At 45.9% G+C, this 21,413-nt stretch overlaps 8 protein-coding genes across 8 annotated transcripts; 3 read left to right on the top strand and 5 right to left on the bottom strand.

Annotated features, from left to right (window-relative positions):
• Positions 1-215: 215 nt before the first annotated feature.
• On the top strand, positions 216-693 carry MGYG_00797 (mitochondrial import inner membrane translocase subunit tim16; the record flags this gene model as incomplete). The annotated part of the gene is made up of 2 exons (XM_003176660.1): positions 216-218; positions 280-693. 2 exons carry the CDS (start codon positions 216-218, stop codon positions 691-693), a joined length of 417 nt encoding a protein of 138 aa, XP_003176708.1.
• A 127-nt stretch (positions 694-820) lies between these two features.
• MGYG_00796 (hypothetical protein) lies at positions 821-1,128 on the bottom strand (the record flags this gene model as incomplete). Its single annotated transcript, XM_003176659.1, has 2 exons — positions 821-985; positions 1,063-1,128. The coding sequence occupies 2 exons, from the start codon at positions 1,126-1,128 to the stop codon at positions 821-823; spliced, it is 231 nt and encodes a 76-aa protein (XP_003176707.1).
• A 1,614-nt stretch (positions 1,129-2,742) lies between these two features.
• On the bottom strand, positions 2,743-3,798 carry MGYG_00795 (hypothetical protein; the record flags this gene model as incomplete). Its single annotated transcript, XM_003176658.1, has 4 exons — positions 2,743-2,928; positions 2,996-3,170; positions 3,226-3,329; positions 3,430-3,798. The coding sequence occupies 4 exons, from the start codon at positions 3,796-3,798 to the stop codon at positions 2,743-2,745; spliced, it is 834 nt and encodes a 277-aa protein (XP_003176706.1).
• A 1,242-nt stretch (positions 3,799-5,040) lies between these two features.
• On the top strand, positions 5,041-7,029 carry MGYG_00794 (hypothetical protein; the record flags this gene model as incomplete). The annotated part of the gene is made up of 3 exons (XM_003176657.1): positions 5,041-5,943; positions 6,004-6,441; positions 6,499-7,029. 3 exons carry the CDS (start codon positions 5,041-5,043, stop codon positions 7,027-7,029), a joined length of 1,872 nt encoding a protein of 623 aa, XP_003176705.1.
• Positions 7,030-7,524: 495 nt separating this feature from the next.
• MGYG_00793 (hypothetical protein) lies at positions 7,525-9,010 on the bottom strand (the record flags this gene model as incomplete). Its single annotated transcript, XM_003176656.1, has 2 exons — positions 7,525-8,276; positions 8,341-9,010. The coding sequence occupies 2 exons, from the start codon at positions 9,008-9,010 to the stop codon at positions 7,525-7,527; spliced, it is 1,422 nt and encodes a 473-aa protein (XP_003176704.1).
• Positions 9,011-9,693: 683 nt separating this feature from the next.
• On the bottom strand, positions 9,694-11,513 carry MGYG_00792 (hypothetical protein; the record flags this gene model as incomplete). The annotated part of the gene is made up of 4 exons (XM_003176655.1): positions 9,694-10,430; positions 10,471-10,633; positions 10,702-11,131; positions 11,197-11,513. The coding sequence occupies 4 exons, from the start codon at positions 11,511-11,513 to the stop codon at positions 9,694-9,696; spliced, it is 1,647 nt and encodes a 548-aa protein (XP_003176703.1).
• A 567-nt stretch (positions 11,514-12,080) lies between these two features.
• MGYG_00791 (phosphatidylinositol 3-kinase tor2) lies at positions 12,081-19,496 on the bottom strand (the record flags this gene model as incomplete). Its single annotated transcript, XM_003176654.1, has 6 exons — positions 12,081-12,458; positions 12,521-16,921; positions 16,974-17,860; positions 17,915-18,294; positions 18,347-19,298; positions 19,370-19,496. The coding sequence occupies 6 exons, from the start codon at positions 19,494-19,496 to the stop codon at positions 12,081-12,083; spliced, it is 7,125 nt and encodes a 2,374-aa protein (XP_003176702.1).
• A 384-nt stretch (positions 19,497-19,880) lies between these two features.
• On the top strand, positions 19,881-21,179 carry MGYG_00790 (hypothetical protein; the record flags this gene model as incomplete). Its single annotated transcript, XM_003176653.1, has 1 exon — positions 19,881-21,179. One exon carries the CDS (start codon positions 19,881-19,883, stop codon positions 21,177-21,179), a length of 1,299 nt encoding a protein of 432 aa, XP_003176701.1.
• Positions 21,180-21,413: the final 234 nt, after the last annotated feature.

Below are 21,413 nucleotides of genomic sequence, written 5' to 3'. Positions count from 1 at the left end.
ATGTAACTATTATATAATATTATCCGGCGCTAGTCCGGTTTAGGAATACAAAATTTTGTTTGACTGTTTAGACTTTTCTTGAACTTCAACGGAAAAAACGGACGACGACGGACTTTCGATATAGCAACTCGTTCGCTTTTAGTTGAAAGTACCAGGAGTCGGGAGAGCTGCGGGCCTGTATTTCCATTCTTTTTCTTCTTTCTTGGTGGTTCAATATGGTAAGCCCGGATACACACCTTTGCTCAGTGATATAAGGATTTGAACTGACATCTAAGACAGGCTCATCGCATCCTAACGCAGATTGTTCTCACTGGCACCAGAGTGTTCGGTCGAGCATTTGCGGAAGCGTACAAGCAAGCGTCTGCGTCGTCTAGATATCAAGCACATGCGCAAAAAACCGGCAGTTCCACGGGCGCATTCTCGTCCTCCGGCCTGACATTGGACGAAGCATGCAAGATCCTCAACGTTAAGCCGCCAATGGGTGGAGAGGCAAACCTAGAACACACAATGGAGCGATTCAAGAAATTATTTGACCTGAACGATCCAAAGAAGGGTGGCAGCTTCTATCTCCAAAGCAAGATCCTACGTGCTCGTGAAAGAATTGAGATGGAGGTCAGAGATGCCGCGAGACATGCAAAAATCGAGAAAGAGGTACGGGAAGGCTGGAATCCGAAGCTGTTTAAAGACCGATGATCGATATTAACCTGTGAAGGTGAAATAAAAAAAATCTGGCATTTCCTTGCCAGCGCAACGAACGCCTGTTTCGGCGATATCTCGACTTCTCCCTCCTCCAAAATTCTCCAAAAACCTTTAATCGATTTCAATTACCTTTCCTTTTATCTTGGAGCATTAGCACCGGAGTTTTGCGGATTTTATCTTTTCTAGAAAGGATATAAAGGCTATCTTTGCCTTCGTTTTTACGATATATTTCACCTGGAGACATCACCCCATTCAACCGGTATCCGTGCACCGTTCCCTGGAAACCCTAAACGTGAAAATTTCTAGTTAGGGGGAATACTTTCACCGACTGGTACACTCTGGATATTTGCATCCAGTTAGTACCTTATATCGAATGCGCCAGAGGATTTCAAGCTCCTCCGAGTATTCCGGGCTCTGCATAGTTGCCATTGCGTTGGGTGGGTTCGAAAAACCTGTATTATCATCTGTATATGTACATCAGTTAACATATCTGGACGTTGAGAGATTCCGATATCCTCTCTTCATACCAGTTAGCGTTTTTTTGTCTTTGTTTTGTTATTGTCTCACTCCACTCTTTACCTTTAACGGTATTCATTTTTATATCCTCGCGTTGGTGTATCTATAGACGATAAATTTGCAAGACCTTACGATTCCACCCAAAAAATCTTGATATATTATTACTCTGCCATGATTTCCTTGATACACACTCTCTCTACTACGCTAATATCCTTGCTATTAGTTCCTAATAGCTGTGTCACCTCCAGTCCTGTCAAGAAATTCCTTTTTCCCCATTGTAGGATTCATGCGCCTGCCTGTTTCTGTACTTTGCATGCTTTTTTGCTCCTACGCTTTATCAAACACCCCTGTGCAACTTTGCTATTCTGGATGTGCTTTGCTTTTTCAACCAAGTGACATCAATGAGTTTACCTCTGATTTCTAAGAGGGCGTATCATGGGCATATGGATGTGTTACCTTGCCACCCCATAGTCGTTTCATGCCGTTATTTCCCAGTGAGCTTACACTCAGATCACCTAGCATTTTGACCTTAAGAAGATGGCCTAGTTCTAAAGGCTTTAATGTATTTTTTGACTATAAGATAGCGACTTGTGATCTGGTAATATCTTTACCAATAGATAATAACTCAATACACCGTGCGGCGAAGTTACAATAGTCCCAGCTGTCTATATTAAGTGTAAGTACGGAGTAGTGAATATTGGCTTCATAGGCTTGAGTGTTACTATACACGGAGACCTAGTCTTACTCTTGTGTATAATAAGCCCTAAGAGGCACTAGGAATCTGATGGATAGGGCGAGGGGTTGACCCAAGTTTGCGCCAGCCTATTATTACCATTAAATAGAATGAATATGCTCTCCTTTGTAGTCAGCGAGACGGTTTCATCTTAACTGTAGAAGGATCTTTGTGGAAGGCTACTGAAGTAGCACTAGAAACCATATGCCAACGTCATTCATTTGTAACCCCCCATGTTTGAGGTTTGTGTGTCGTGTTAGACCATTTAATATGGTTAGATGGTTAACAGCTTGTCCCGGTGGTGTCCAAAACCAACGGGCTTCGATGAGACCTATGGTCAAGACCTAGAGCTGTTTGCTAGCCGATCATAATAGGAAACTGCACCGTCAATATCGTCGGGGAGATAGTATGATGCAATTTGGTATGTGGTGAAAAAGCAGCTACGCTAATATTGAGTGGTGATGACAGCCTCTCCCTTTTAGGACGGGCTCTCTCCTATCGGATTTAAAGGGAGCATCTGTGACATGGAAATGGGGTTTCAAATAAAGATAGCTACTTCACGATAAAAGCCGTGGTATAACCGTTTTTTGAAATTACGGATATCCCCCTTAGGTATGCGTGGGCATCCATTACCCGTAAGGCAGGCCTTTTCGTAACATAGCCCCAGGATTCAGTCTGCCTATTTGATTAAAATAAACCGTAGTTCATACTTAATTGAAATGCAAAAGCTGATGCTGACATTGCTGACTCGACATTCGAACGGTCAATTTGATTCTGATATCAAAAGGAGAATTTCAAGCAATCTTCATTCTGAAGGCAAGAATCTTAGGGAACTGTGTAAACTGCCGGAGCGAACCTGTATCCAAGTCTCTTGCTTTAATATAGGCCTCATCGAAGTTGGGCTCTTCCAGAGCGTCCAAGACTAAGCCTGCCTTGAAAAAAGGGGCGAAAATTTCGTGCATTGGACGGTGGAAGTATAGCTATGTTGGGTAGTACTTTGGTTAGCACTGATATCAAAAAAGATACTCATGGGGGTGCAACCATTACCTGTGCGTGAGGTTGAGATTGAGTTGTCACGCCATTGTAGGGCGGCACATGTAAGTATTTGGTCATCTTTAGGGTATGAAATGCTTCCTCTCGACCTGTCTCTGGATTGTCCTTATATTCAACTGCTCTTATCACGCCGCAGGTGAAGAGAGGGTGCAATAGCGATGCAACAAAGCTTTACCCACGGATCAGTTGGTGAGGCCTGTCAATATTGGAGCCAACGAACTAACCGGCCTCCATCCCTTTTCAGCAGTTTAGGCAGTGCATTGGCAAGGTGTTCTAGAGTAGCGACATCCATGATTGCCATATTCATAGTAATGATATCAAAAGTTTCCTATTCAGACAGTTAATTTACTTCATATGCCCTAGAACCTAGCCGGGCGCGGTATGGGTGGATACGGGGCAGAGGTAATTAAGGGGTGCCAAAGCCTCACCCCAGCTTTAGACTGGATAAGCTCTTCGAAGTGCTGTGGATTTGTCACATCAAGGATTTTATATGAGACTTTCCCTTCATCCTCATCATCCTTGAGTCTCTTTGACTGTCGGGCTTGAGCATGCGCAACCATAGCGGGACTGCCATCTGTCGCGAGTACGCCGGCACCTTTCTGAGCCATCCAGTGCGCTACAAGGCCATTCCCTGTGGCAAGATCCAAGGCACAATCACCAGGCTTTGGCTGTGCCAGACGTTCCAGAGCAGGCAGCTCGATGACTGTGAAGTAATCGTTGCCCGGAGTTCCCATCAAAGTGTCCCAGATTTCGGCAAGCTGGTCCCATGCTGCAACAGGGTTGGCGTTCGTTTCCATTCTTTAGTTACAAAGACTGAAGCCAGCGATTGTAGTGTATATAATGCTTGCCCCTTCCTGTTGGGCCCGGGCTCTTCTTCAAGTCGATGTTTCTATGAAAGAGTTGATTGAAATTGATGGAGGTTTGTCAACTCTCGTATTCAGTATGAATCATTCAAATTACCCATTAGTTAGCTAGCCAGGGGTGGCCAAGCAGCAGGAACTAATCAACGATATTGAGAATAAGAGCTCGTTACCTAATAACACGATCAAGGTATAAGTATTTTATTTTTCGCCCCTTTAAGGTCCCGGTCCTCCAGGGGTGACTGGCTGGGCGTGGCTGGAGTCTACCTTGTATTTCTTGAGCCAAAAAGCAACATTGCTTTCGCTAGTTAGTTATGGCAGTTAACTACGTTGACAACCAACATAACGCATAACTCGGGATATCTCCTAACCACTGGTATTCAATCACACTGATTGGGCAGCAGGCCTTCATTTCTCTTTATTGCAGATGTCAAATACCCAACACGACGAGAAAGTGGCGCTCGCACCGCGCTTGATAATCCCACAGACAATGGTTCCAGAGTAGAGCCGCCCCTAGTTATGGCCCCCGGCCTCGTCTAGCCTCGTTCCAACGCTACATTCCAACCTGCTGCCAATGATTAATACTGCATATCGAGCTCCGGCTCATTTCAAATGGAGAGGCAGGTCTCCTCCACAGCTTATGGTGAGTGGGTTTTAAGCCATTCTGTATAAGCTGGACGCATCGGCATGCTGATATATGGGCTGTCCAGTTTCTCGTAAGCTAGGCTTATATATCATTATGCCCGGCAGCGGTGTTTCAATCGGACTTGCCAGGACTCTTGCGGCTGGCATGATACCCAATTAGCAGCTCGATTTGTTCGCACAGGAGCTGGATCTATGCGAATTCACGCTATGGGACCTCCTTTAAAGGTGCTTACAAGTTGATCAATGCATGAGTGATATAGTTTATAAGCTATTCGAGACATGGTTAAGATGCATATCCAATTTCTCTATGCGATTACCACTGCCCGTGATGGGGGCTGACTATGATGCCTCGTGTCTTGCTCTATGATGGCGATAATATGGGCGCCGCTTCCGAAAGGGCTTACCTACTTATAGTCCGTCGAATCCCACCGGTAAGATACTCTTCAAACCAGAGCCAGATATTAGCCAGAGTTGGTACCTGAAGCTCTTGGACTGTATAAGATTTACGGATTACCTCACTCTTAATATTTCGAAATGAAAGCTGCCTTCTTACTTCTGCTTTTTAGCATCATCCTGAAGCTCGGAAAACTTGTTAAGGGAGCCAAAACCTTCTCCGAGAATGGGCTAGACACAGATTCATTCTTTGGGGATCGGGTCACCCCTACGTGTGGGGAGTTGCCCGTTGACCAGCATTCGGTATCGGTCTTCGGCGCCGTCTTTGATGGCTTGCTCGGGGCGTCGGACGATCATGGAACTAGCGCAGGGTGCATGAAGAAGGACAGCTGCAACGAGACAAAAGATAAAAAGGGTTGTCTTGATAAAAGGGGCCTGTTAAGTAAGATAGGGAAGGGGGTAGAGGGGAAGAAAGGCGGTGGGAAGCAAGATAATGGGGAAAAGAATGATGGAAAGGGGAATGAACATACTTCAAAGGACAGTCCCAAGCCAACAAAAGAGGAACCCAAGCAGACGACCACCCGGCCTACTAAAGATGCATCCAAGTCAACGGCTACAACGACCTCCAAGCCGACGACCACTCGGCCAACTAAAGATGCCTCCAAGTCAACAGCTACAACATCCTCCAAACCGACAGCCACGGCTACCACTAGTTCTACTAAAGATGTCACCAAGTCAACATCCACAGCACTATCCGGGTCGTCGTCAACCAAGAATCCGGAGCCATCATCCACTTCTAGTTGCGAGGAAGACGATGGAAGAAATGGAGGACAAGGTTGTTTGGACGATTGCCCCAATATTGAAGTTTGGGAGCCAGGGACTTTTGAGGATGATGACCGAGAAGAGCTGGCCATCCGAGGGACCGGCTTTTTCGGCTTGGAAATGCAGAGTTTGGAGAAGAGAGCAAGTGGCGGGAAGGGTATCAAGATATGCGGTCTTCAAGTCTCCACCGATGCTTATCCACCTGGAAGCAAGCTAACAGAGGTATGCTAGAGCTATGCGTTTATACATATACCCAAGTTACTAACCTGTTTGCGGGCTCAGACCCCTGGTGTTGCGAAGAATATCATTTTTGCCCTATCAAATCCGAATTCATGTGGAGATTTCGACTTAGGAAAACGCTCAAATGAAAGGTATGATACTACTTACTCCCCTGAGGGCAATAATATAGTGAGTAAGAACCAGTTGCTTGAAACTGAGCATGTACTGGAGGGCCAGGTTATTGATATCTTTTTCCAAAATATGTCAATGACACTGCCCGAACAATATGATGACCCATATCAGAAGTCAACCAAAGACAAGGTGGACCTCTGCAAATACATCGCCCCCTATTGGAGTACTAAAAACAAAAATCCGCTACCAACTGTGAAGGGGGTAACTAAGAATGGCCCTCAGTTGATTGCTAACCAATACCCAACAAAATCAAAGTGGCAAGAGGAATTCTTTCTATTACCCAAGGGTGTTAATGGGTTAAAAGGAATTGTAAGTTGTTTTCCCTTTATTATAAGTTTTATGGTTAGCTAACTGCTTTACAAAAAGGTATGGGGCAACAGAACTATTCTAAAAAATGGTTTAAAAGCTGATCTGGATAAGGATTTCCTAACAGGAGAACTTCAAAAATCCAAACATGTGAGAGCAATTATGAAGTTTAAGGATGTGATGTCTATGTATAAATACCACAACGACTCCGCCGTGGTGGATGTCCTTAAGTTGCAGGCGGGACGCATATCAAATACGCTTGGGGATCTTGAAAAGAGCCTGGAAGGCCTGGATTTTAAAGGTCACAACACCAAGAAAAAAATTTGGCGGGATTACAAACCCAAGGACCTGCAGAAGAAATGGGACGAATGGATCAAAAAACACACGGACGACACCATCGCCAGGACTAATAAGTTTTTTGCCGCCAACTATGATGATATGGTAGCGGCAAGGAAGGAGCTGGAAAAGGTGGACAAGTCGAAGATGAGCAAAGATCACAGGAAGCGATACAAGAAGGTTATTCAGTATCATAAAAGCGCAGAAAAAGCGTACAGGTATCTGAAGAAAGTGGAATGGAGAAATCCTTTCTAAAATTTAATTGGGATTTTATAGATGTGGGAAATTCAGGGACTGTGTATTTGGTTATATAACTAGGTAGTTAAGTCATACTAATATTATCTCGTCATACTCCTTTTCAATTTTTCTTTAGGGGTTTGTTTATAGACACCTTACCCCAGTTGATAGCACGTAGGTATAAAAGTAAGTTACACTCTTGCCCTAGTTAAACTAGTTAATATACTAAATAAGTTCTACAATGAGTACTCCTTGGCTTTAGTTAGCTTTTAACAGCCTCCTTTACCCAGAGCCCTATTTGATAATCTATATGTACTTTGCAGTTATTAAAGGCGCATATCCTAAATAAAGCTTATAAATAAAGAATTCCATGTCTCTAAATTATATACTTGTATAGCATGCTAAAAACTCCTATATATTCTATTCTCGTCCCCCGAATGCTAACGTTTGAGAATCGGGAGTGAAGTAAATGCAAAGACATCAGCCCTCGTCCAAGTAGATAGTGGGGGGGTATTATCGATAAACTATCTCTCCGTCGGGTCCCAACGCCTCCATCCAATACCTCTCAACATCCTTATTAGGGCGCCAGTCTTGTACATCACATATAAAGCTAGGCTTTTGGATTATTTGTGGACCCTGGTAAAATGGACTTCCCGCGCCACTAGTACGGTAATAAATGTCAAATTGCCGTTTAAAGCCTGCGACCTTAATATATTTCGGGGATAACGCTGGATCGGTACAAGATAGGTCAACTCGCTCCACAGACGGTGTATAACGGATAGCCCGTGCCATGGCTATTAGAAGAGGGTTCATCCTCTTAGGGCTTGGAATACTGCGAAATGTGTTCTCAGAATCGTCAGTGCTATAAGATTTCTGGGTATCATTCTTATTAGTAGCCCCTATAAATTCAGAATAGGAAGCAATTTTTGAATCGCTCGTAAAGTACCACTCCCCACTGGGAGTAGCTGGCGATATCGAAATACATAACTCCCTTAAATTTGGCCAAAATGGTGCTGGAGCTGCCTTAACGTTATCATATGGCCAGAAGAAGTCGGGTGAGATAATATGGCTTCCGTTAATATATACTATCGAAACGCCTGTTCGCTGAATAAAGTCGTGGAATGCAAGATTCATTGGGTCGACTAGCGAGGAAGATGGGATATAATTCGGAGGATCAATTGCTTCATCAGGTGGCTCGGAGTACTCCATTTCAAGCTTAAACTTCTTTAAGGAATGAGTATATAGAGAAAGGGCATTTGTAAAGGCTATTAAACCAGTTATTAGTATAAATTGTGAGATTTATCAGATGTATAAGCTTACGATACATACCAGGCCGAATCATTTTCCGGGTTTCGTCGCTAATGTACTCTCGACGGTCATCATAGTCATTAGCAGAGACTTGTAAACCCTTAAGCTTGCCTGCAATAAGAATGCCTGATGCAGGGTGTAAAATACGTGAGTCACCGCCATGGCGAGAAAAAAAGTCAGATACACATGAGAGGGTAGGCAGCCTTTCGTGGTTCAGTAGTTGGATGTATCTCCCCTTAATTTTGGGGATATGGTCCAGATGATAGAAGTTATCACTCGGCGAAAACATATAGCTTATGGATAACCGTAACCCATCACCCCTTCTAATATTTCTCTTGACGTTTCCATCCTCATTAAAGGTCTTAAGCACCTGGAATAGCTCAAGAACAGCAGTGGAGAATAGTTGATTGTTGACCTCTTCATGCTGATGGTAATTATCCCCGTCGTAGGTTGGTAGAAGAACCCTTAAATCAAGCATCTTAACCAGAGCTTTGCGATGGGCATTGGTTCCACGGAAGAGAGTTGCAAACGTAGATAGATCAGTGTTCTTAATGGTGAGGCTCCTGAAAAATAACCGTTCAATAACGCGCTGCCAGCGACGAGAAACAGTCAGATATGGCTTTAAATGGTGTTTCTCTTCTCCGAGATAATCAAGGATAGATAGAAAGATCTCTTGTGGGACGTTTTCCATGGTTGCAGTGATAGCTGGTATTAATCTGTCTTTGTACCAAGCGAACGAATATTAATCAGAGTTACTCTCTGATGGGGATATCGTGATCAACAAGCCAGGCTCTTATTAGGTATACCTTTGTATATAACCCAAACGCGATGGAGTATCCGATAATAACTGCTCTAGCTCTTCCTAAATGTGGGCAGAAATGAAGTTAGTATCCTCGAAGCCCACTTTTGCCAAGGACTGGGAGTTACGTTGAATCCAGGGATGTTTGATGTTGCGATATGTCAGTCATAATCAATTGATGGACATTATTTCTATATGTAATCGCGATAATCCGTATTGGTTGGTTCAATGATGGTGGAGTGTGTCTTATATAAATAATGGTAGTATTGGATATTCCTGCCGTCTTTACTGGGGTCTGCATTCTCGCAGTAAGGCATTGAGCTGATTTCGCGCGAATTCGTGGAGCTGCATTTTGATAAAGCAGCCATATTCTCATACTAGAGTTGTGGAGAAATCCAGATATACGTTGACTCTACGAGAAAGAAACAGCAATTCTCATTACTCGGGATCAAGCTCACTCCGCGCTCCAGCTTTGAAGATCGCATATAGTTTGTCATTCCAAGGCTTAGCTCTGACGACCTGTGATGCTCCTTTGCATACATTCACTTAAGCTAACAGTCTGGTTTTCTGGATATCTAGGATGATCTCGCTTGCTCGGCTGGATTCCTTTTGCTCCTCTTTGCGCGACGCTCAGCTAAATCGCTATAGCCATCTCCTCTCATCCAAGTCAACGCCTTCCTGAACCCTCGATCTGTGATGTTTTCAGGATTTCTTTCCAGCAACACTCCCAAAAGCGCCCATGAAGCTACGAGTACCCACAAGTCACCACCCTTATAACCGCGCCAGAGTCCGCGCTTGACTCCGGTTTTCCACGTAGATTCCACAGCTTGGCGGAATAAATAGAGGAAATGAGCTCGGTACCCGGAGCCACAGAGTACTGCAAACGGAAGGCCGCTGATAGCGCCACTGAGGTAGAACCGCTGGGTTGGTAACAGTTTTCGCGGGAAGATAGCATTGAAAAAGCAGACACTTCCCCACGCGGCACCAATAGACGAGCATATAATTGCCGTGGCAGCGAGTATCTTCCTCGACAGTTCGTTAATTGAAGTGACCGGTGACGTAACAAAGGACTTGAACTTCAATATTGATAGAGCCAAGTAGACCTTGGTGATAGAACGGATGAGGGGTGGAACAGAAAGAAGCACTTGATGTATAAGCGCAGTCAAGCAAGAGGGTGACTTTGGGTGGAGTAATGCACAGGATAGAGAGGCTATCGCCGGGTGAGCGGGAGAAGTGATAGGTGATATTATCTGAACAGCGGCAGGAAGCGTGTCTGTTATAGTTGGATGAAGGATAGGGAGAAGTAAACGGTCTAATAAAAACATGCATTAGCCTATTGACATGCAAATGACCCAGGTCATCATGAAGGGTGCCATACCGCCACTTAAGTTCAGCAACTTTTGCCAATGCATCAACAGTTTCAAATGGTTCGGGCCAGGCCACCATTCCTGGAAGGCCAGAAGGCCGCCGCTTTATATATCCTGGAGTATATTGCAGAATAACATTCCCAAACCACTAGGCCTTAGAGTCAGTCCCCATTTATTCCAAGAAAAAAAAAGGGTAAATAGGCCGTTATAACTTACAGATGGCGTAGCTTCTCTATCAAATATGAATGCATGGAAGAGCTGGGCCATGGAGAGTGGCATTAAAAGCCAGCTTCCAAACCACCAGGGACGGAATGAGAGCCATCCATTATCAACCAAAGCATTATACAGAACCTCCAAGCTCCGGGTGGAAGCATATATAGCAACGGTAAGTCGGAGCTGGGTTTGTGGGTATACCCCAAGGAAGAAGCCAGCCAAGCTGGCACCGATCGCTGGCGCATATTTCGACGTTAATGCTTTAGCTATGCGTGGGTTTCTCTCTCGGAAGGGCCGGGCATTATCCGTTCGCAAATTCGCGCGTAACCGGGAGAAAAAGCGATGCAGTAACCGATGGAAGAGTAGCATTAATGATAAAGATAGAGGAAGCCGGAATGCCGGAGAATCGCGAAACGGCACACTTGAGGAGACACTATTGTAGTAAATAATATTAGATATATTTTGTACATCGCAGTAGACAGGGTTTTATAAACGTACTCAGCTGCACCAGTTCTTGATATGACTCGGCTTTTAATGAAATCGAGCAGTTTCATACCCAGCCGCGAGATCCAAAACAGCCGGATGGAGGAGCGTAGTGCTGCCGAGGTATGTTTGTCTCTTGATTTGACGATATGATTGAACGTAGCGGGCGAGTAAGCCCTAGTTTGTATGGACTGAGGGAGGTTTTGTATGACAGATTCATGGAGCTTTCGATACTCCTCCGCAGAGCAGAGTAGCTGGAGGACTGTTCTTTGGGCCTTGAACCCTAGGCTAGGGGGACTGCGTTGGGCGTCTGGATCCGGATTCGAGGCCATGATCGCGCCAGCTATTTGATTAACTCACATAAGATAATCAAGTCCGCTCGCGAAGAAAGCGTCATTTCTGGCTCTCTCTACTTGACGGTTGAACGTTTTCTTCTGGCGTTGGCGTTGGCGTTGACGACTTCCGACGTCACGAACAAGCGCCCTTGCATGTGACTTTAGCGCCAGCCTCGGTACTGACTTTCTACCATAGCTTTAATACTTTGATCTGTACTCCGTACGTAGTAAACATTACTCAAGTAAACAAGATGAGAAAGTCTGACGTAGTAGCTTAGGACAAGCTGTGAAGGGTATTGCTGAGATTAGATCTATGGAACAGAGATAGAAACAGGGACATGCAGCAAAAAAAAAAAGACAAGCTGCGAATATAGTAAAACAGGAAGATTAGCATAAGGAATCAATCCCAAGCAAATCGTTACTATGAAATTCGTCAAAAAGATACATCGCCAAAGAGTGAGATAGAAGATGCGGGGAAGGACGTGACGAGGGAGGGATATAAAGGACGAAGAAATCCCAGGCGAGCAGCAATCGATCGTAAAAAAGGGTCCTATAAACACCAGGTTACCAGAAGCTGCACCAACCAATGTAATGCTGACACAGGTTTTCGACACTCGTAGCTTGGACTAGAAGTTTGTCGACTTGATCGCTGACATTGAGCTCGTCAGGTGTTCTGAAGTCGCGGCCAGTCAACTTCTCTTTGACCCTTCCAAGGGCCTGGAGCGCTCGGGCATTTTGCACCTCACGTCCTTCGTTGGGGATGCCTTGTTGAGCATCTAGGATGCCGCCATCGAGTATTGATGGGCGGCGCCGGGAGAAGGTACTTGGCTGTATAGCGTGATCCATGTTAGCCTCTGTAGGTGCGTGTCTATCCACGATGGAAGGGCGGGCAGGAGATTCGCGCGCTCCTAGACGCCAGTTGATTAAGGGATCGTGGATGAACTAGTTTGATAAATTAGCGTCTGGTTTACTCAAAACAGTTTACTTAGAATTTGAAGACTTACGGCTTCAAGAACGGCCATGAGAGACTCCTTGTTTTCGCGAATAACACGCATGACGGCCTCGCAAGTGATGTGGAAACTACCCTCGATATTGCTGACTTCCATTGCAAATGTAAGCATACGGGTTAGTCTAAATGGTACCCGTTCTGGATACTTCTCACGATGCATCGCGATCTCGAAGCAGTCACCAAAATCGATGTGAACTATCTTTCCTGTAATCCTATCAAGGAGCAAGTTCGATGGATGACGATCACCCAAGCCAAGTATATACCCAACCATTGACATGACTCCAAGAGATCGGGTATAGTTGGTTCGTCTTTCAAGCCACGACTCCGAGCTTTTGCTCTTCAACCAGAGAACTCGGTAAAGGTCTTTGCCGGTGGTATTATCCATAGCGTAACCAAACACCTCTACCTTCTGCATGAGCGTCAGGTTATCATAATCAGGAGCCATTTGAAGCATAATTCGGTGTTCAATGTTGAGTAAAATGCGACGGCTCTCGCGGTATTCTTTAATAAGCGCGTGAAGCGTGTCAGTATTGCAGCACCATCCAATTAACCCAGAGTTTTGTGATAGCGGAATTGCGGGGAACCGTTGAATCGTTAAATGGCGCTTGAAACATTCACTGTCGTTGTCTAGGAGCGTGTTGACTAGGCCGAACAATTGCATAACACGTTCATCTTGTCGAATGTCTTCATGACCCTTAAGTGCATACATGTACGAGTTTCCGTCGCTTCCTCTGATGATCATCTTTCTGGGCTTCTTTTTCGTCTGGACTACGGTAGCAACACTATCAAAGCTTTGTATTCGGATAATGGGCCGTCCGCTTTGATATGTTCCGGGTATAGCCAAGTCGAGATCGGCAATGTCCTTGAGTTTAGGTGAAATGTATTTCAGGTCGAGGGATTTTATTTGCGTCACCTGTCGGGAAATCTTGCGGAACACATTGTAGTAAAGATCCCAAGCTTGGTTGAGATCGCCCATTTCCCCAGTTTCGCGGTACAAGTTACAGAAGTGTTTGGCCTCAGCTAAGTCTCGACCAAAGGCTTGAGCGAAGGACACTTCTCGTAAGGTCTCTGCACCCTTATCTAGCATGTCATGAAGAGGTGCAAGAGTGGACAACATGCCTTCAACATCGTGATCGGTAAAGAAGAGCCGAGAAGCTTCCTCTAAAGCATCATACCATAATTCGTGCCATAATACCGCGACACGCACTAGTTCCCCACTGACAACCTCAGCTTGCTCAACCAAACGTGAACTATGCGCTCTCATGCTGTCCATGATAGTCATAGCAGATTGGGAACGCCGAACAACATTAGATTTGGTTGCGACAGTTAAGGGGTAAACAAGTGCTTGGGGATGTGCTTTGCCTAGATCAGCCAATAACCGATGCACGGCAGCACGTACCCGAGGATTGGGCTGATTGATGCGGGCAATGAGCTGAGGAGTAACCTCAAGCCAGGTATCGATGCTAACAGTCGAGAAGCCTTCCACAACAACAGAATTGACTTCAGCGTCGCCGCCATGGGTGAACCAAAGTGTCAGCAGCCTGAGAGCATCTTGCAATGTGCTTGATGATAGGAGTGCGATTGAGCGGAAGAATCCACGAATTGCAGGCATGACATGTTCGAGAATGATATGACGGGGTGGTTCCCTCTCTGGCTGGGCTGTTAGAGAGTTCACAACTTCGAAGTTCGCAAGAGCCCAAGCGTGCCAGGCCTTGTACGAATCACGGTTATATTGTGTAGCCGCAGAATATGAGTTTAAAACATCACGGACACCATCAGATCTCCAATCGCCACGTTGTAGCACGGTCTGCCATTCACCCTGCTTGAGGTGACTCTTCGCAAGAAGATGTCGGATCTTATTGGCATCACCAAGATGTTGTTTTGCGTATCCGGCGTCAGTATGGTTGGAATCGTTGATGCCGTTGGTAAGAGCTGGCCCGTCTGTAGGTGTATGCTCATCTTGTGCGGAAAGAATTGAGTTATACCGTCCATATGATTCTGTGAGGGAGATAGTAAATTCCTCTAGGGCTTTGAGAGCCTCGGCTTGTCGACCGGAGGCCCAGTCAAATTTAAGACGTGCGTAGGTCACTTCCGGTGGAATGCTACCATCTGCAGCCTCGATAGATTCTAGAGCACTTAGGGAGCGTTCTGCGAGTCCCATGCGGTTTGACTTGCGGCATAGATTGACGAACTTGATCCACATATCAAGATTTTCACGGGGAGTGATAACAAGCGCCCTGACTTTGAGCATGCGCTGCCACACCTCAACATTTTGTTGGCAGCCCAGAAGTCGTTTGTTCCATGTTATCCTCATTGCCTCCTGTTTTTCGGGGTCATCTACGCTTCGCTTATAAGTGATAATTTCTTCCAGCTCAGCAAGCATTTGAACTCGAACAACAACGTTGTAAGCTCTGTTATATGATTCACCAAGCAAGGCAGAGAGTTCTGTGTCCAGGCCACTTCTGGCCTTTTCAATCAGAGCCGATGCTTCTTCAAACTGATTGCGATGAAGCGAGAGAATTGCTCCGAAGAAAGATCGGTCTGGCGACTGCTCCTTCATTACTCCAATATACGAATCCATAAGCTCCCACTGGCCTCTTCCCCATGCAGCCGCAGCAGCGAGTGGGGCGATGGCCTTGCGGTGTTCATTCGAAGCTTGATTCCACTTCTCCTGAGCAAGGTCTGAAAGCATCTTCCATTCTCCAAGAGCATGAAGACACCGCATCTTACCCATGGTAACCTCGAAAGAATCAGGGTCAATTAACTCTCGTCTCTTATAAGCGGCCAAAGCTTCCTCCCATCGCTGGAGTTTCACGAACCAAGTCTCCTTTAACTCGACATCTCGATACGCTTGGGCTTTGCGAAGAATACCAATTGCGGCATCGGACTGCTGGAGATGATTGTTGATGCTGATTAATGCCTCTACCGCCCCGGAGTTTTGGTCTTGTTCAAATTCCAGTTCTTTGTAATGCAATGCTTTTGCAAATGCATGGCATTTACCAGCATACTTTCCAAGAATCCGGATATCAATTGGTAAAGCTTTATCGTCATGTTCCATGAATTCAGCTAAATTTAGAAGTATTTGCAGGATTTCGGGAGGGATATTTTGGGAAGTAAGGGCCAAGTCGATGGAATGAACAAGTTCTTCCTGATACTGGTGGTAAAGTTCTGTCCAGCAGGAAACGAAGGCGGCATTAAAAAGATCTTTAGCAAGCGGCTGATAGATACCAGCTAAGCTTGCACAGGCACGAAGGGCGTGGGATGGGGACTCTTTGAGTAGTTCGACGCTGAATCGTCGGATCCACTCTTGCCAGTCTTCTCGAGTTGACTTCTGGGTGGCGTCCCACGCATTTTTGAGGTGTTGTTGGTTAACGAATATCTTCTTCTGGCCAACATCCGCAAAAGCAGAATCTTCCACAAGATTGCTATGGTGCTCGTTGGGATTAAGGTCCTGCGGCAATGGATCTCCTTTCTGTAACTTGGAAACAAGGACGTGGTAGCTGTGGTGGTGTATTTGATTGAACTTCAGAACTTTGTTGATAAGTGGAACATAATTGTTGAAATCCTGGCCAAGCTGGAATATGAGAGTGCAAACGCAATCCAATGCAGTTTGTCTGAGTGGTTTTTCGGCGTTGTTTATAACCCTTGATAGTGGGTGTATCATAAGGGATGCAAAGTCTGACACGTTAACCTGTCGAGAGAGTTTTGCTAGCGTTTCCATGGCGCATTTTCGGATATTGGGGGGGTTTTGAGTCTTGTCGAAGATCTTTACAATGGCGGGAACAATGCGATGCATATATTCCTCAGCACTTGAGCCAAAGATTAAGAATGTGTGAAGAATCCTCTCGGTGGGTTGGCGGCGGACGGAATTGTCTTTTTCAACAGTATCCAGCATCAACGGAACAAGCGCAGCCAAGTACTTTTTGAACTCGCCCTCTAGTGACTTGGCAACGGCTTCCACCAGTGACAATATCGTGCATTGTACGGGATATGGAGATCCCCAGTAATCCCGAATAACTTCAATAATTTCAGGGAGAAATGCGCGGATATGCTGTTTGACGATTGTTACCAAGATTGCTAACTGGTTGAAATACGATTCGAGTCGGCTTATCGGCGTGCTCCTAATGACGGAAATAAATGCGGGTATTATCTGTCCTAGGAATGGAACACACTTGAGTCCAAGAGTTTTGAACATTGTAACAATTGCGTCAATCACAGCAGAATGATATTGGGCAAGAGAACTTTCTCGCAAGATATTTTGAAGAAGGGTGTTGATGGCCACTGTCGGGTAGTACTCCTCATTTGAAGGGGTAAGGCCTTGCATAATCAGAGAAACATCAGAAACGGTCTGAACTTCATTGACATAATGAACGTCAGGAGACGTTTCACTGATTTGCTGTAATACAGTAAGCATAACGTTATTGGTACGGAATGTACGGGATAATTACCTGATCTTTGTATGGGTCAAGGGCTCCCAGTATTCCAATGAGTTTGATGGTTTCCTTTCTTAAGCCACCGGTTTGCTCCGTCTTGATGATGTTGATGAGGATAGAAAGAAGCTGCGGATACTCCTTATAAGGTTCGATCACATATCCTGCGTTGCTCGCCAACTGGCCCAAAGTTTTCAAGGCAGCCTCTCGTTTAGCTTGAGAGGAAAGGTCTTGCAGTGAATCTAGAATTATTGGCATGAGTTGCGGAAGATATTGTTTCATGTCTTCACCACCAATTGTCGCGAGCTCTCCAATGGCTTTGAGAGTGGTTGCTTCTACCGCGGCATTCCCGTCTGAAGTCTTCGGCAATAGTGTCGTAACAATGGGGTCAACATAGGAGCGAATGAGTTTCGTGGCATTTGAAACGAAGAGACTAATCAATTGAGCACTTTCTTCCTTTTGCCGGGAGGTTGTAGCAAAATTGAGACCAGTCAGTAGGTTCACAAGTAGTTTTCTCAAGGGTGGGAAAACGTAGGCCGGATTGACGCTCGAGAGGCGACCAATAATGCTGATCGCTGCTTCTCGTACTGGGAACATCTCATCATTGACCGCCAGGAACAAGCACCGAACATTCTCCGGCTTAGCTAAGTGACGGTCGAATTTCTTATCCAAGGAGAACAACACATTTCGTCGGATGTCAGGATCGGGATCTCCGACTCCAACTGATAGAAGTTTATCAATAACCTCGCTAACAACCTGTATCGAGTGAGCACTTGTCTGGTTAATGATAGGATCATGCACGAAAAGTTGGCAACAAGTTAAAGCAGATGCTTTTCTGATCTCAGGGCTATCGTTGTCAACAAATTTTATGGCAACATCACGGACGAATTCATTAAGAACATGGCCTAAGAATCTATTAATATGCCTTTCTTGTCATATTGTGACCGGGGCCTGCTTACCGGAGAAATCAAAGCTCCCGAGTGTATGCAATGCGAGAGCTATTTCGCTATCACTGCGGTCTTGAGGCAAAGAGCCAAAATCCTTGGCGAAGGAGGGTATAGGAGGCAATCGGCTTTCTGGACACCCTAAGGGCCTAAAAGGAGTGCCACATAAAACTATGCTAAGCATGTCCAGCAGCTTTTCTTGGATAGTTGCTCTGATGGGTGGGATGTAGTGCGCCATATCGACAAGTGCCTGAGTAAGGGATTTGCTCAAGCCACAAGCAAAAATGGGGTCGAGAAGCGATTCCATATATTTGCTGAGAGTTTGGCCAACTGCTAGGGAGAGCATGCTGATGCATTCAAACATTGGGCCTTCATTAACAGCGGCGCGATTTCGTCTATAATACCGCGTAAGCTTTGCTCAACCTAGCTTAGCTGGGAACTACTTACGCTTTTAAAGCCAGTCCTTCACGGATATATACGATGATTCCGTCAAGGAACTGTCCGATGGCGTGGCCGACAGCACTTGCTATCTTCCCTATAGCAACAAAAGCGGTGTTCCTTTCTTTGTCTCGTTTTAGCTGTGCTTGAAGGTATATCATGAATTTATGAAGGTATGTATTGGTGAAATCGAGAGGCGCATAAGAGGCGAGCACTGGTATAGTAAGCACAATCTGAGCGCGAATCTTAGGGTCACGATGATCCTTCAATCGCAATACTATTTCGCAAGTGTTATGATAATGTTCGTTCATAAACATAGCGCCCTTTAGCAGTAGCTCCTTCAGGGTAAGGAGTGATCCGTGAATCCAGTCCACATTGTTCGACCGTAAGCCTAGCAATGACTCCTCATATACCCTTGAGAACCACTGAGAACGAACTGCGCTATCTCTAGCCGCTATTATTTCGAAACACTCGCTTACGGCATCGGCGGCAGTTTCTCGAATGACCACTTTGGGGTCTCGTAGTGCGACCCAAATAAGATCAAAAACTTGCGGAATAAACCCGTATAGCAAAGTTGGAGATCCTTTTGCCAGTTCCTGAATGACCAGAACTGCCGCAAAGCGCCTGTTCTCCTGTCTTTCTGTCTGTAGCCATTCTAGAGCCGACTGGATCTCGCTCTCAACTAGCTCTGCTGTTAAAGCACCGCCGGGCTTAGCTAAATGCCCGAGACATCCTGCCGCGAAGAGTAAAACCGAGTTATCATTGCTTCTCAAAGCACTTCGCAGATAGCTGGCAAACCGTGTCGTTTTCTGTGCTGTGTCCACGCCATCGAACTCGATTAATCGGTCGAGCATAAGCAGCCCGCCGATCTTTTCGTTCGCATCATTTCCAGTAACGATAAGCTGTGCAATACGTTGGTTTATGGAGTTGTAGTGGTCGAGAAATTTATCCTGGGGTAGCTCTGGGAGCCGAGATATTTGATCAGCATAGACCTTCAACTAGCAAACACCGCCTTTCAACTAGTTGTCTTACCTCGAGAAGCTGCGATGATGTTTTCATGGAGCTCGGTGGCAGCTCTATTCCGAGTGTCTTCGTTCTTGGACTTGAGCTCCTGGAAGAGTCGCTGGGTCGTATCCGCAGCTGGGGTAACTTGCGCCATGTTTTAATATCAATGTCGAAAGAAGCTGGCTATACAACTAGCTCTTGGAGGTAAACCATGGGCATCGATCAGCGCGTCAATACAGAAGCTGAAGAAACAGCACAACACATGTTATTTGCAACCAGATCTTCCATCAGCCGCCAAAACAAGTTGACCACTTGCTTCGGTGCTTTTTGGATTTCTAATGGTGCTGATGATTCTTCGTCGCCCTTGACGTTGGAGTAGGATAACGCTTAGGTAATCAATGATCACGTGTGGCAACCTACTGGAAAAACTTTTGATGCCAAAGTTGAAGATCAAGACGAAGCAGAAGAAAGGCAGAAGACGAGGAAGACGAAGAAGACGAAGAGCAATTGAAGGCAATAGCTGCCACAAGTTGACGCCATGGCGGCCCGGATATCGCCCACCACGAAGATTCTGCGCAAGTCTCGTCTGTTTGCGCTCCCGGCTTCGCTCTCTCCCCCAGCACAGTCTCTGACCTCGAGCTCGAACTTTTGGTCGGACACAGCGACACTCCCATATCCAACTAGAGCGACCATTGAGACACCTCCTAGCTCTCTAGCGAGAGGAGATTGGGGTCTAAAGCGGCCGCTACCATCCAAGTCCACTGTGGACAGCTCTTCGAACCCTGTTGTCCGGGTGAACTATCTCGATACTTACGAGCACATCACGGACTTCCACTCTGCAAATGACCACGCCCTCACTCTTAAGAAATATCAGGAGTTGTCTCTCCCTATATCCTCAACAACTCATGGCACATCATCACTGGTGGGTAGTGGTCGACATACGAGTGTCTTTGAAAGCTCGACCGATAATATGACCACATCCGAAGACCAAAGCTCCGAAAAGAAACTGAGATACAGATTCAAGGGTCCATGGCTAGCTGGAATGACGGAAATTGAATTTGAAAGATACCTGAAGAAGGTACGGAAACAGAAACCAGAGTTCCTACAGAGACTCCGCGAAGCAGTCATAGAGAACAAAGCGCTGCAGACCCGGAGACGGTTGATGGATGAAGGGAAATCATTCGAGGAGTCAGATCTACCGAAAACACTGAGTGACGCCGAATTTGAGAGTGCTCTCCTGGCTCTTCGTGCGGATCCTGCAGCACTCGGCCCAGAGATCAACAAGTTTCTCGACCTAGCTACTCCACCTAAGGTCCCCGACAGACGAATTCACCTACGCAACTGGGCTGCTGGCCCATCAGACGTAGCGTCACCCCAGTACGCACGAGATGGCCCTCCTAAGACACATCCGTCTGCTGGCCTCAGCTACCTGCGTACCCGATCGCACATCGAGAACCACCCCATCGCTGGACCCCAACAGAATCCCCGCCCAGTCCAAGCTCGATTGCTGCGCGCAAGAGGCCGTGGCAGAGGAGGGTCGTCCAAGAGCATAGTCGGTGTTGCCGGATTTGTTACGGACGACATTGGTCCATCCGCTTCTAGAGATTTTGACAGCCAAAAGGGATCAATCCAGTTCGACCCTGACCTCCCTGGTGGCGCCAAATACTGGGTCAAGGTAGAGAAGGCCACCGTAGATGCAAAGGGCAAGGTCCTGCTCCGTGTCGACGGCGCTACAAATTCCGTTAAGGCTCTCTATGGAGTCCAGGGTGCGGCTGAAGCTCTACCCTCTTTCGTCACCAATCGCCCTGGTTACGGCCGCCTTGATGATAAGCGATGAATGGGGTCCCATGTCTTCACTATGATTTGTACACAAATGTATTATTATTTTCTAGATATACAACATTTACTCTTTCGCGCTGTTCCTCTATATTAGCTTTTGGCCTTGACCATCTTATATAACCGCATACTATTACATAATAAATCACGTGACAGAATTAAGCCCTAAGCGAACTTCCACTTTATCAGAAAAAACACGTCCCGAACATTTCGAGATTGAAAGCAACTGTCAACT

Source organism: Nannizzia gypsea, genomic scaffold, assembly GCF_000150975.2.
Source record: "Nannizzia gypsea CBS 118893 supercont1.1 genomic scaffold, whole genome shotgun sequence".
In the NCBI taxonomy this organism is placed as follows: domain Eukaryota; kingdom Fungi; phylum Ascomycota; class Eurotiomycetes; order Onygenales; family Arthrodermataceae; genus Nannizzia; species Nannizzia gypsea.
Note: the sequence above shows the minus strand (reverse complement) of the source record. Positions and strands in the feature narration are given on the sequence as shown.